The sequence below is a fragment of the Lissotriton vulgaris genome, chromosome 10 (genome assembly GCF_964263255.1).
Source record: "Lissotriton vulgaris chromosome 10, aLisVul1.2, whole genome shotgun sequence".
NCBI lineage: Eukaryota > Metazoa > Chordata > Amphibia > Caudata > Salamandridae > Lissotriton > Lissotriton vulgaris.
Genome location: NC_141698.1, coordinates 169,316,857 through 169,332,433, shown reverse-complemented (window position 1 = coordinate 169,332,433; position 15,577 = coordinate 169,316,857). Strand labels below are relative to the sequence as shown.

The 15,577-nt window shown below is 48.3% G+C and overlaps 1 protein-coding gene across 1 annotated transcript in view; it reads left to right on the top strand.

The window, feature by feature from the left end:
* LOC147684913 (uromodulin-like) overlaps window positions 1-15,577 on the top strand; it is a 500,763-nt gene that overhangs the window by 382,848 nt on the left and 102,338 nt on the right. The window contains exons 15-16 of the mRNA XM_086940796.1: window positions 5,533-5,692; window positions 5,788-5,872. Of these exons, the coding sequence (XP_086796922.1) occupies window positions 5,533-5,692; window positions 5,788-5,872 (245 nt within the window). The remainder of the gene's footprint in view (window positions 1-5,532; window positions 5,693-5,787; window positions 5,873-15,577) is intronic.

Sequence of the window (15,577 nt, the reverse complement as noted above, 5' to 3'; positions counted from 1 at the left end):
AAAATACAAGGCCAATCAAATCCCATCAGTAAAAACCTATTAGTCTTGAAAGAATTGCTCTCAAAGTTGGCTAGATCAGCCATATTCTAAATTCAAGACTTAACTGAAATATAAGAATGTTAGCTATTGAAATCTCTTTTATGACTCATGCACAATTTGATCTACTCTTGCTTGATTATTTAGGTATATGATTCTAAGTGAAAATTTGTGTTTGTACAGTTACGTTTTTTTATATAAGTAATTCCAGCTCTAATGACTAAACATCCAATAAATCTGCTACAAATGTGCATTTCACCTACAACTTGTTTAGTGCAGCATTCAACATTTGCTCGATGTTATTGTAAATGTAGCTGAAAACTGCAGGTGGAGATAGAGAGCACACTTGCACTGCCAACACCAGTCCAAGTCAAAATAATTGAATTTTGCCTACTCATTAATGATTAAATATTGGCTCAACAAATATGGGAGGGCAAGTATTGAACAAAGAAGGGAAAGTGCAGTCAGAGCTTCATATTCTATTCACAAACATTAAGTGGAGTAGGCATAGAAAGCTACAGCAGATGCAGGTTTCCAGGCACACTCCTGGAAAGGTTACATGCCTTTCCATGCAGGTTCCCATTCTCTCTGTAAAGAGTTCCCCATAGTGGAAAACTGGTGGTGGTATATAGCCAACCTTTTCCAAGTTGAAAAGAGGAAGAATAAGAGACTGGACTTACTCACATACATGCATATTTGTGGGTGTTTCCAAACTTTTAAGGCAAACCATGTGTGGAAATTCTCACTTCCCACCCTTTGGGATTAAGGCCAGCTGTGCACTCTGGACTTGTAACAGAAATCTCTGCTGCTGTAAATGGATTTTGGCCAGCCAGGATTTCATGGTTGGAGTAAGAAGGTAAAGTCGGTCATAAATGCGTTTGTGAATATGCCCTATTATGTTTAACTGAAGAAAGTGTCAATTTCCAACATGTTACCTTACCGCATGAAACAGTTACATACGAAATCAAGATCTCCATTCTATTTATCCAATCTCTCCTATTTATTTGAACGGAATAAAATGGATTATTGTTTTTTTAAACAAACTTTATTGAAATGGCAATTCACATCCAATATACATAAGGGGGTAAATCTCATCATACATAAACGGATGCAAACACCGTCCCACATTGTATTACCAGGAGTACAGTACACCCCCAAAATAAGCCCAGCATCTTCCACTGAGCTGCATACTCAGTTCTAGCTAAATAAGTAGGTAATCTTCTTACACATCTGTGCAATTGGTGGAAGGTGCCTTGGTCATGCAGAACAAAACACCCACCTCCCCTCCCCTCCCTTCCGGAACCCTATGGAAACTACCTCCCTCCTACTTCGCTCCATGCACTGCACTGGTTTCTGTGAACTGAGGCCGCCAATGGGCAGATCGAGTTGGGGCACCATGTGGGGCAGCACCCATTCCTTCACCACACTTTGCGGGCTCCAACCTTGTCTGTTATGACTGACCTTCATCACCTGGTGGCCACCTGCAGCCAGAAATCACCCTTGGGTCAGTGCACAGGGCAACTAATCTGATTCACAACTTTATTCCGCATCCTCTACGGCCCTCACCGCATCTGTCAACGCCTCCCAAGCCCTCACAAAATCCAAAATCCTCCACCCTGGAGTGCCTCCCTTAGTAACGTGCACCCATCCTAGCACGCCCACAGAAATTAGGTCAGCCCTCCAGCACTCCACCTTGATGCCAACAGCGTCTTTCCATTGCATTGTTATTGGCCGCTTGGCTAGAACCTAGGCCAGATCAATGAACCAGGACGTTACTCTATATTTAGCCAGCCAGGGAAAGATCCCCAGCAAACATCGCCTATGGGAGAGGCTAAATGTGCGCTCTGTGATCTCAGCCAGTAAGTGAAACACCTTGAACCAGTGAGCGGTCAGGTGGACACAGCTCCACAGCATGTGGGGTAGACCGCCATCCCCCGCATGGCACCAAGAACACTCTTGCACTGCAAGTGGGAAGTAGGTGTTTAGCTTTTGGGGGGTAAGATAGGCCCAATGGAGAATATATTAGTGATTGAGCTTGAAACAGGGCATTGTGGGAAACCGTAGGGGCAGCTTCCCACATTATGAGCCAGTCGCCGTCTGACAAAGGAGACCCCAAATCAGTCTCCCATCTCTCTTGCAGGTGAGTGAGAGGCAATGCCATGTCTGCTCGTAGCACTTCATAAAGCTCCATTACCAGCTGCCGAGTGCATACCCTGGAAAATTAGGGCAAACAAAGCAAACAGAAGGAGATGATGGACGGAGCTCTGAAACTTTTCAGACACTCACCCCCAGTCACAGATGCATGGAGAATGGACAATGCCAAGTCACACTCCAGCAAAATCTAGAGGGGAGGCAGATAACTGCCTAATCCCAAAAACAAACACCCCAAGATCTCTGCCCTAGGACAGCAAGGCAACATCCCCAATCTAAACAAAAACACACAAAAAAACAGTCACTAAGGCATAGAAACCACCTACTTCGCACTGTATGGGGCAACAGCGGTAAGATGCACACCCAACGAAAGGGGAGAGTCCCGGCAGAGCAACTCACCATTCAACCAAATACCCTGCAGAGAACATACACCCCTATTGCATGCCCCCTTCAGACAACTGCCCACTCTGAACAAGGAAGACAGGTGTCCCCCAAGACTCCCCCTTTTCCGCCCACTCTAACACCAGGCCAAAGTTTTAGTGCAGATCATCAGCAGCCTTCAGAGTTACACGCAAAAATTCTTCACTATGGGCGGTGTTCAGGGTGGAGTCCGTACACGGCCCCAGTTCATGTCCCCCACATCATCTCTTGAAAGCGAGGACAGTCTCCTGGAGTCTAAAGTTGTGAGCTTTGCAGCCATATCGAGTGCACCCTGATGATCACGCTGATATTGAGCCACTGTAGGTGGGCTGAATCACAAGCATTTGGCAAAGGGCCAAGTCTGGGACATTGCGCACCCCCAACTGGCTGTTTTAGCTCAAGCCAGTTCCAGACCTTTTGGGGGTCCGAGAACAATGTAATCCCCTGAGCAGTGAATACTTGAATTCTGCCAGGGTACAGGTTGGCATATCTAATGCCCAAGTCAGGATGATTATTCTTGGCCTCGGTACACAAGACCCTCTGTCTCTGAACTGCCAGGGTAAAGTCAGTAAAAATCATAACTTTATGTTTTTTAATTTTCAACTCAACAATCGCCCTGCGATTCTGAAAATGGTGAAGGCATGCAACTGTTGGCCTAGGGACCTCATCCCGGGGTGGTGGGGGCGCTGTCACTCAATGCACCCGAGCCAGGGCACAGAAAGGGACACGCCCTGCAGGAACACCACTCACCTGAGCCTGTCCTCCACTAATGTTACTATGTCTATTCCCTCCACACTATCATTGAGTACCACTGCTCAAATATTGTTCTTGCACCACGCCCCTCAGACTCTTCTGCCTGGACCTTTAAGATCTAAATCCATTCCAGTAGCTCCTTCAGTTTTATTCTTCAGATCTCCAGCGGCACTGACACCTTTGTGGTCCCAGTGGGATGGTGCACAGTGGGCATACCAAATCTCCGCCCTTTGAAGCAGGTGAACAAACACAGTGCAGCAGAGTCCTATGAAGGATCTCCCCAGGGTCCGGCCACTGCCTCCGCCTGAGAGCGAGCCCCAGAACAATCACCAAATACAGCGCAGGAGGGGTGAGAGCTCCCAAGTACAAAACAGTAGCAGGCAGTGTCACAAGTCGAGTGAACGAGGTCCCAGTACTTAGTCCCCCTTGCAGCCCTCACATATAGCAGGTGGGAACCCTGCTCGTAATGTAGGAGGATGGCCCAACAGTGCCCAGGGAGAGCAAAAGTCTCCCGAAGGTCACAGGGAGGTCACTAGAAGCACCAGTCCTCAGTCCCTGCCACCAGGCAGGTAGTACCGCACACTCACCAGCTGCCCAGGCAAATCTACTTCACTGCATCTCCAGGGCCGGTGACTTTCAGCACCCATCAGCTTCAACAGCACTCCACAAGCTATCAGTAGCAAGGACTCCCCAGAGCTGCACAGGCCTTCCTACTTAAATCAGCACTTAGGTTGCAGTCCATTACTGCACACTCAGGCCTCAGACACTCAATCCACTGATCCCCCAAGCCATCCCACAAGCCTCACCCCCATGGCCAGGGATCCGAGGGAAGCACCAGGTGGTGCCAGCTGTCAAGCAGGATGTACAACCCGCGTCAGGCTCCCCAGGCGATTGCCGCTGCTCTCCTTTGCTCCAGCTTGAGCCGACTATCTCCTCCTCTGAATTGCCTCTTCTTATTACCTTACAGGGTGCCCCCGGTCGAGCGTTGGTCAGGGACCACTCCGCTCTCCCCCTCTAATGCACCGTGGCAGGCTCCCTTGCAGCTGAATTAGGTTCTTTGGGGCACGCCCCAGTGACCGCTAAATCCAGGCGCCACCATTTGTGTGCAGCCTGGATTGCAGAGGCAGCCGGATTAGCCGTGCGGACCGGAGAATGCAAGATTGCATAATCTATGTCTCTCAGTGGGAGAGCAGGGGTATTAAATGCCGCCACAACACTTCCAAGCTACAAGGGCATCAAATGACATCAGAATAGGGCCAGATGAGAGAGCATTGACGGAAGGCCCATAATCCACGTCTCAGCCCATCTGCGTCAGGCCATGGCCAACTCAATAAAATAGATTATTTTTCTACTCTAAGAAGGTTAACAAATCTTTAAATAGAGACTGGCTATGGAACCTATTTCCTCAATTAAGGCAGACAATAAATTATACTTTATGATAGCCAGTGCTAGGTTTTCTATGCCAAAGTAAAAGTACATGTCCACCGAGTGATGTAGAAGAATCCTCAAATAGATAAATAAAAAATTAAAGTAAGTAAATTAATGGTTTGTCTTGGTGTCTCCTATCTGTCCGTTTGATCTCCTTTAAAAGGTAAACAGGGTGACTTAATCCATATGGAGTGAAGTATTTGTCCTACAGGTTGTGTATAGATCTCAGTAGTCTTGACAGACCCATTGAACTGTTTTAGCAACTCAGAACAGGATTTTCAGCTGAATGACAGTTATTTCCATGTGAAAGACATTCTCTACATGCACTGCTCAATGACCCACAATGTTTCTTTGAGTGCTTCAATCCCTGCAATATCCTACTATTTCTTTAACCCATGGTCTATGTTCTGCTAGAGCCGTAAACATGAAATTCTAACCAAAACCAAACCTCTATGAGGGTTTTGTAAATATATCAATTCTTCTAGCTTTTGCATGCAAGATGTAGACTATGGGGTAAAATCGTGGCTGGCCACTCACACAGTTTTCATCCTTCAAATGTCAATAAATCGAGCACCATTGATTTGGGTAACACTAACAAACCTATTATGAAAAGTGGAGCAGTTTTAAGTTTTAACTATTGGAATGTGTCTGTTGGAGTTTGTACTTTAAGAACTGAAATTGATGTTTTCTTATCGATTACATCTTCAAACGAGTGCCCAAACTTTTATCATTCTGTTTCCACAGCTGTCCAAATCCTCAGGATAATACTGTCACAGTTATTCAGAATGGTGGCTATTCACTAGGACAGTTCTCTGTCCAGTTGTTCAAATTTAATAGTTATTACAGCTATGTTTATATGCACTGTGAAGTGAGCTTCTGCGACTATGACACCAACTGCACACCCGTAAGTACCAAATTGACAACAGTAATGTGAATTATTTCATGTAAATGAAAAATGGCCATGGTCTTTATAACAGAAGTTTTGCTTTTTTTAACTAGTATTGTTCTGGGTCAAGAGCTCTCCAGACTCCTTCTAATGCAACAGGAAATTATACACTAAGGATTGGGCCAATCAAAAATTCAGGTAATATATGTTTTTTTTACTATCACTCAGTTTCTTATTTGTTACTTTGTTACATGGACTCATCACCACTCTAGATTGCGTGTTCACTTTCCTTCCTTGAGGCTTGTATTTCATCACAACCCATGAAGGCTGTAGAGGAAAGCAGTTGTTGATCTCTGGCTGGGATGACATAAAAGCGAAGAGCTTAATTCACAAACATTTCAGGAGTAAGTTAGGAGCAAGCCATACTTACCACATGAACTCAGCAGTAGGTCAGGAGTACTCCAAGAGTAGACCATTAGAATCTTGGTGTTTTTGGCCAGTGTTCTGAAAATATTTTCATATGAAGCTAAATCTAGCCATTTAGGTGTTTCAGGAATTTTCTACAAACTACAGAAACATTGTATTCAAATGATTGTGTAACCGAATTTAGATGTCAAGTTTGAGACTCAAAAATATAAGTAAAATCAAATACTACCCCTGAAACTCAGAACAAAGCGTAGTTGTAGGAGAGTAGGGTCTGCTATCCTATGGTCACCCCAAATTTTTGCTTTTTGCTTCACTGGTTTCTGACTTAATGTGGCTGTGGGCCTGCTAATCAGACCCACAGCCTGCTGTTCTCTCTCTAAATTACTGCCAATGCACTCTAGGTGCATTACGAATTGGAACTGGTTCACCTTATGAGCCCCTGTATAAGTGCACCCTAGGTGCCCAGGGCATAGGTGTATCCAAGGCCTACCAGGGGCTGCAGCATATATTATGCCACCCCTGGCCTGGCCTCCATATTTGACACAACTGGCTGATCACTCAGCTGGGGTAAGTCGGTGTAACCACCTCTTACTTAGGTACAGTATGTCTGTGCCTAACCCTAAACTGGACACATATGTTCCTATCAGCCACTCCTATGGAAGGCCTCATCAATCCTGGAGGCAGAGTGCTTGGAAATATGTGAGATGGTGCTCTAGCATGAGCTGAGCCTGTCTGCAGCTGTCGGGAACAACTCCCTAAGCTGTTCCGGGATATTGCCATACCATATACTCTTAAGTGCATTATAATCCTCGCGGTTAAATGCTATCTTTGGTTTGGCTTTATCAAAACATGTCGAGTAAGGTGTCATACGAATTGGAATACTATCCCCTCGCCAATTCTGGCGACGGGGATAGCATTCCACCCTTCTAGAGGGACACGACATGTGTGTAGCCTTAACCCCGGTTAAAGTTAAACAGAGCCTCAGCTTCACAAAATGGACGCTGCCACCACAGACACAAGTCTGGCCTCCTGCTGCTGACCGAAACTCGGCAGATGGTGGCCTGGACAAAGGGTTTCCTGCCTTGGGAGGTGCGAGCACCACCCCAGACAGGATTTTGTGTATTGGGTAGGACAGGGCTGAATAGAATCAGACATGCCCGGGGCACACAAGGTGTCCCCGTGCATAGGCCAGCCCAAACCGGTTCTGGGGCCTTCCAGCCCCAGTCCTGGCGCGGAGCTGGACAAAGGAAAGGGGGTGTAACCGCCCCCCTTCCTGGTTCCTCCCAGAGGAGGGACCTAGTAGGTGATCCACCCCCTAGATTGGAATAAGAGGGGGAGCAGTGCCATTGCACAGCAGATCATCCCGAAATCAACTTAAAACTAAGAAGAAGACTGGACTTCGACATTCTGCTGCACAGAAGACTGAAGAAGAATCTCCCTTGTGGCCAAGGAGTGACCACCCTGTGAACACAGGCACCAACCAGCAACTCGACGTCTGCTTTGCCGCCGCCTCCCGCCGGAGACCGAGCCCAGAGCCCGACAAGAACCAGACTCCCAGACCTCTCAGAGCCCGATCCACAGTCCCTGCGAAGAAGGGACCCGTGGAGGCACCGAGTGACGTGGGACCGGACCTCTTGAAAGACACCCGAAAAGCTGACTGCGCAGCTTCTGAGGCATCCTCGACGTTGTGCTTTGGGGATTGAGAACCCCCACCACCGAGCAGCCCTTGCACCGAAGATCAGCCCTCCAGCATCTCCACGATCTGCGTGGGGCCCTTTTGCATTGTGCCACTCGACGCGCCATCCCGGCCACTAGCCACGCGGCCAGCGGCCATCTTGGCGACGAACCCGAAGATTTAAACAGCAGGTCTGGTTGCTCCAGACCTACCCAAGCTCCTGTGAAAAGGAGCACCCGCTCTGACCTTGCTGGTCCGAGTGAACAGCATCTTTCAACTTCTGCGTGGCTTGCATTTGCCAAGGCCTGTTTGCTCCGATCAGGTTGCCGACACCGCCAACAGCGAGAAGCCTACGTGGGACAGCTCGTGACCGACTCCTGGACGTCCTCGACCCCGGGTATCCACGTGGCTGCAGAAAGAAGCTACCCGACATCACCTGGTTCCACTCTGGTTCCACGGCAGTCACTGGCTAGTGACTTTGAACACTGTCCCCTCTGCTTTCAGGTCTTCACATCTACAGATCCACCCTTGGATCCACCGGAACTCTTCTCATCGAGCCGCCTGCAGCATCTCCTGCTCCAAGCACCATCGACCAGCGTGACGAAACCCGACACATCTTCGACCCTGTGCACCCGCTTCCTGTGGGTGAGGTAACTCAGCTCCGCCGGTGCTCCTGCACTGGTACACATCCCAAGGGCCTGTGTTTTAAGTTTCAGCTCCGTAGGTCACTCGGAAGGTTCCTAACTTTCTAACTTTGTGCTTTTTACGCACCATAGACTTTGTATTGAGAAGTGCGTGCACTTTGGACACTGCACCCGAGTCCCGTGGGCCTTTCCCGACTTAGCTAACTCCAGTCTCGAATAGCTCCAGCGATTCCCAAGGCCCTAGGCCTCTTCACTTTCCTCCTGGTATCCCTTATACCACTTATTTAGTATATGGTTTAGGTGGCCCCTAGGGCTCATCCATATTGTGCAACTTTTGTGTATTTTAAACTGTCTTGTGATTTAACGCTTGTGCTTCTGTGCTCATAAAGAGTCCAGGGGATTTTATAGTTAATAAATCAATATATATTTTCAATATATATCTGTGTGGTGTCCCTTTCATTTGGTATTCAAGGGGGTTGTGTATGGTATAACAGCTGGCTTCACATGCCTTTCAGAGTTTAGCCTAAGACTGCTTTGTCCACGTTACCACTAGGATAACTGGTCTACAAGGTTGAATTACAACCATCATCATAAGGGTTGCTTGGCATGGTACAAAGTGATCACTAGAATTAGTGAGCATTATATACCAGGCCAACTTCTCACATTGGTGAGCAGCGGATTGGGATCTGAGCTTGCTGTTGTTTTACCATTACAATCTTTGAGATTATCATCTGAAAGATCACACAGGTACCTGCTAGGTACATATAAAACAAGACTAGTATACTTAAGTTCTACTGAACTTAGTTGTTGTAGAGCAAAGGGAGTAGCACACCCTAGCTACAACTACTAGATAGGTTTAGTAGGTAAACACCAGTGTAGGTAGATTGCAACACATCCACCCACACTAGAGCAATGTCTGGAACAGAGGGGTCCAGTGGACTTACTCCTGTTGAGAGTGACCCTCCAAGGGCACCATCCCAGTTTGCTATTTTTCCCTTTAAGGAATTAAGACAGCTTTGTGTCTTAAGGGGTCTGAAGACAGGGCCTTCCCCTACTACAGACCACCTAAGAGAGCTCTTGGATCAGTCTGAGGCTCTAAAGACCTCTAAAGCAAACCCCACAGGGGATGCTGAAGGAGGCCATCCTTCAGAGGATGACACTGTAGACCCCCCTGCCCCTATCATCCTAGTAGATGAGGATGCCTCCACCACTGGAGCTCCTCAAGTAGATATAGAGGAAGAGGAAGAAGAAGAGGAGGAGGAGGTGGAAAGCAGTGAGTCAGATGATGACAGAGATAGTCAGGTGCTGGTCAGTAGACTGAACCAGGCTAACTTAAGTCAACTTGGGAATGAATCAGGTAACAACCCATTCAGACCCTCAGGTGGACTTAACCAGGGCCATAGGAGGAGAAGGCATCACTCAGGTGAATCCAATACCTCCCATGTCTCTAGAGGCTCTCATGGTCACTCCAGAAAGGAGATGACTAGCCCTCAGAGAAGGGAACATGAGGCCAAGATGAGAGAGGCTGAGCTTAGGATCCAGAGGCAAGAGTTAGAGGTTGCCCTGGCTAAGGAGAAACTTGCTAGAGCAAGACAGCCTAGAGAGAGTGGGGTAATAGAACCCACTGGTGGCAGCAATATCCACAAGGATAAAGACAGGTCTTTTGATAATAGAAACCTGAGTAAGATTGTGCCCCCCTACAAAGCTGGGGATGACATCCATAAATGGATTACTGCAATGGAGAGAGCCTGCAGAGTACAGCAGATCCCTCAGGAGCAGTGGGCAGCAATCTTGTGGCTCTCCTTTGAAGGTAGAGGCCGAGACAGACTCCTCACAGTTAGTGATGGGGATTCTAGAAACTACCTGGTCCTGAAGAGTGCTCTGATTGATGGGTTAGGCTTAACCACTGAACAGTACAGGTTAATGTTCAGAGATACCCAGAAGACACAGACTCAGGACTGGTCTGAATTTGTTGAGTGTGCCACTAAGGCTCTGGAGGGATGGTTGCTGGGAAGCAAGGTTACAGACTATGAAGGATTGTACAATTTGCTGATGAGAGAACAAATTTTAAATAATTGTCAGAACCAGCAGTTGCATCAACATTTGGTTGACTCAGATTTGACCTCTCCCCAAGAATTGGGAAAGAGGGCAGATAAATGGGTAAGAACCAGAGTTAAGCAAAAGAACCAGAACCAGAACCAGGGTGGTGACCAGAAGAAAACAGACCAGAAGGGTGGGGAGCAGAAAACTAAAGACCAGAAGTCTTCAACAGGGCCCCAAACTGAGACAGAGGGTGGGTCCCAAACTTCCAAGAAGAAGAAGAAAGAAGGTCAGAAGAAACCCTGGTGTAAAACTTGTAAGAACACCTCTCACTGGACAAGTGAGTGTAAAAAGGGTGGAGCCCCCAGCACTGCAGCCCCTAAGGCACCTGCACCCACTAGTACAGTTAGCAGTGCTGGTCCTCAAGCCAAGGGTTTAGTGGGAATCACTTTGGGAACTGGAGGAGATTCTGACCTAGTCAGAACTCTTACACAGGCTGTTTTGGTTTGTGAAGGGGACCTGGAGTTGGTCCCTGACATAAGTCCCAGTAATCTGGGCAAATACAGACAGACGCCTTTGATTAACAACAAAGTGGCTCAAGCTTACAGGGACACATGTGCCAGTGTCACTATGGTGACACCTAACTTTGTGGACCCTGGACAATACATGCCAGGCGATGATTACCTGGTGACCAATGCCAGCAATGTCACTACTACACATAGTGTGGCACTTGTTAACTTTTCCTGGGGAGGGGTAACTGGCCTAAAGAAAGTTGTGGTTAGTGCTGATCTCCCAGTAGAATGTTTGTTGGGCAATGACCTGGAGAACTCTCTATGGTCAGAAGTTGAGTACAGGACTCATGCAGAGATGTTAGGGATATCATCACATGTCCTTGCTGTGACCAGGTCACAGGCCAAAAAGTGCCTCTCTGAACCTCAGGTCTTGGATCCTGGAACAATGGACCAAGTACCTCCCAAGAAGAAGAACAGGAGGGTTAAGGCTGTGCCTTCCCAACTGCCTACAAGTGAGGATCAGGCTTCACAGGAAACTGATCTTGAGACCCCTGAAGGAACTGTCCCTGAAGAACTTGAACCTGATCAGGTTGAGTTTCTGGGGACAGGGGGACCTTCTAGGGCAGACTTGGGGCAGGCTCAGTTAACCTGTCCTTCTCTTGAACCCCTCAGACAGCAGGCTGCTGCTGAGGCTGCTGGGAATGCTCAAGGTGCCCATAAAGTATATTGGGACGATGGACTCCTTTATTCAGAGGCTAGAGACCCCAAGCCTGGTGCTACCAGGAGGTTGGTTATACCTCTGCAATTTAGGGGCTTCCTACTCACCTTGGCCCATGATATTCCTTTAGCAGGACACCTAGGCCAGAACAAGACTTGGGACAGGCTTGTCCCTCACTTTCACTGGCCTCACATGTCTGAAGACACCAAGGAGTTTTGTCGCTCCTGTGAAACCTGCCAAGCCAGTGGTAAAGCAGGTGGAACAACAAAGGCCCCCCTGATACCACTACCTGTGGTGGGGGTTCCCTTTGAGAGAGTGGGGATTGATATTGTTGGTCCAATGGATCCCCCTACAGCATCTGGGCACAGATTCATACTGGTGGTAGTGGATCATGCCACCAGGTACCCAGAGGCAATTCCCCTTAGGACCACAACAGCTCCTGTTGTGGCCAGGGCCCTACTTGGAGTTTTCTCCAGAGTGGGGTTTCCTAAGGAGGTAATATCAGATAGAGGTACCAACTTCATGTCTGGATATTTGACAGCTATGTGGAAGGAATGTGGTGTAAACTACAAGTTCACCACTCCTTATCACCCACAATGCAATGGGCTTGTTGAGAGATTTAACAAGACCCTAAAGGGCATGATTAAAGGATTACCTGAAAAGCTCAGGCGAAGATGGGACATCCTTCTGCCCTGCCTTTTGTTCGCTTACAGAGAGGTCCCTCAAAAGGGGGTTGGCTTCAGCCCCTTTGAATTGTTGTTTGGGCACCCTGTAAGAGGACCCCTGTGTCTTGTAAAGGAAGGATGGGAGTTACCTCTCAAAAAGCCTAAACAGGACATAGTGGACTATGTACTTGGTCTCCGCTCCAGGATGGCAGAGTACATGGAAAAGGCATCTAAAAACCTTGAGGCTAGCCAAGAATTACAAAAAGCTTGGCATGACCAAAAGGCTGTCCTTGTTGAATTTCAGCCTGGACAGAAGGTATGGGTGTTGGAGCCAGTGGCCCCAGCAGCACTCCAAGACAAATGGTCTGGACCCCATACAATTCTGGAAAAGAAGGGAGAGGTTACCTACTTGGTGGACCTAGGAACTCCCAGGAGCCCCCACAGGGTGCTCCATGTGAACAGATTGAAGGCATATGTCAGCAGGGCAGACATGGGCTTGCTCATGGCTACAGATGAGGGGCAGGAGGAAGAGAGTGACCCTCTCCCAGACCTGCTCACTCAGAACCCTGAGGATGGCTCAGTTGATGGTGTGGCCTTAGGTGGCAGCCTCACTGAACATCAGCAACATGACTGCAGACAAGTTCTACAGGCATACGGGCATATGTTCTCCTTGACACCCAGTCAGACTAACTGGTGTACACATGTGGTGGACACTGGTGACAGTCTTCCTGTAAAGAGCAAGATTTACAGGCAACCTGACCACGTCAGGGACTGTATAAAGACTGAGGTGCAAAAGATGCTGGAATTAGGTGTCATTGAGCCTTCAGAGAGCCCCTGGGCTAGCCCAGTGGTTCTGGTCCCCAAACCTCACACCAAAGATGGCAAGAGAGAGATGAGGTTCTGTGTGGATTACAGAGGACTCAATGCTGTCACCAGGACAGATGCACACCCTATTCCAAGGGCAGATGAGCTCATTGACAAGTTGGCTTCTGCCAAATATTTGAGCACATTTGACTTGACAGCTGGCTACTGGCAAATCAGGTTAGCTGAGGAGTCTAAAGCCAAAACAGCATTTTCTACCCCTAGTGGGCATTATCAGTTTGTGGTGATGCCCTTTGGTTTGAAAAATGCACCTGCCACCTTCCAAAGGTTGGTGAACCAAGTCCTCACTGGGTTGGATGACTTTTGTGCAGCTTATCTGGACGATATTGCTGTCTTTAGCTCCACCTGGGAGGATCACCTGATCCACCTGAAGGAAGTGCTTGAGGCTCTGCAGAAGGCAGGCCTCACTATCAAGGCAACAAAGTGCCAGATAGGGCAGAGCAAGGTTGTATACCTGGGCCACCTTGTAGGTGGAGGCCAAGTTCAACCACTGGAGAGTAAGATCCAGACCATCAAGGACTGGTCCCCTCCAACTACCCAGACTCAGGTCAGAGCTTTCTTGGGCCTGACTGGGTACTACAGGAAGTTTGTTAAGAACTATGGGTCCATTGTGACTCCTCTTAATGATCTGACATCCAAGAAGATGCCCAAAAAGGTTCAGTGGACAGAAATCTGTCAAAAGGCATTTGATGACCTGAAGAAGGCCATGTGCTCTGCACCTATCCTGAAGAGTCCTGACTACTCAAGAGAGTTCATTGTCCAAACAGATGCTTCTGAGTTGGGAGTGGGAGCAGTGCTTTCACAGCTTAATGTAGATGGCCAGGACCAGCCCATTGCTTTCATTAGCAGAAGGCTGACCCCCAGAGAGAAACGTTGGTCAGCTATAGAGAGGGAGGCCTTTGCTGTGGTGTGGGCCCTGAAGAAGTTAAGGCCATACTTATTTGGTACTCACTTCAAGATTCAGACCGACCATAAGCCCCTCCTATGGCTTAATCAGATGAAGGGTGAAAACCCCAAACTACTCAGGTGGTCCATTTCCCTACAGGGGATGGACTTTACAGTGGAGCACCGCCCAGGGACTGACCATGGCAACGCAGATGGTCTCTCCAGGTACTTCCACTTAGAACATGAAGACACAACTGGTCAAGGTTAGTCTAATGTCCCTGCGTTTGGGGGGGGGTTATGTAGGAGAGTAGGGTCTGCTATCCTATGGTCACCCCAAATTTTTGCTTTTTGCTTCACTGGTTTCTGACTTAATGTGGCTGTGGGCCTGCTAATCAGACCCACAGCCTGCTGTTCTCTCTCTAAATTACTGCCAATGCACTCTAGGTGCATTACGAATTGGAACTGGTTCACCTTATGAGCCCCTGTATAAGTGCACCCTAGGTGCCCAGGGCATAGGTGTATCCAAGGCCTACCAGGGGCTGCAGCATATATTATGCCACCCCTGGCCTGGCCTCCATATTTGACACAACTGGCTGATCACTCAGCTGGGGTAAGTCGGTGTAACCACCTCTTACTTAGGTACAGTATGTCTGTGCCTAACCCTAAACTGGACACATATGTTCCTATCAGCCACTCCTATGGAAGGCCTCATCAATCCTGGAGGCAGAGTGCTTGGAAATATGTGAGATGGTGCTCTAGCATGAGCTGAGCCTGTCTGCAGCTGTCGGGAACAACTCCCTAAGCTGTTCCGGGATATTGCCATACCATATACTCTTAAGTGCATTATAATCCTCGCGGTTAAATGCTATCTTTGGTTTGGCTTTATCAAAACATGTCGAGTAAGGTGTCATACGAATTGGAATACTATCCCCTCGCCAATTCTGGCGACGGGGATAGCATTCCACCCTTCTAGAGGGACACGACATGTGTGTAGCCTTAACCCCGGTTAAAGTTAAACAGAGCCTCAGCTTCACAAAATGGACGCTGCCACCACAGACACAAGTCTGGCCTCCTGCTGCTGACCGAAACTCGGCAGATGGTGGCCTGGACAAAGGGTTTCCTGCCTTGGGAGGTGCGAGCACCACCCCAGACAGGATTTTGTGTATTGGGTAGGACAGGGCTGAATAGAATCAGACATGCCCGGGGCACACAAGGTGTCCCCGTGCATAGGCCAGCCCAAACCGGTTCTGGGGCCTTCCAGCCCCAGTCCTGGCGCGGAGCTGGACAAAGGAAAGGGGGTGTAACCGCCCCCCTTCCTGGTTCCTCCCAGAGGAGGGACCTAGTAGGTGATCCACCCCCTAGATTGGAATAAGAGGGGGAGCAGTGCCATTGCACAGCAGATCATCCCGAAATCAACTTAAAACTAAGAAGAAGACTGGACTTCGACATTCTGCTG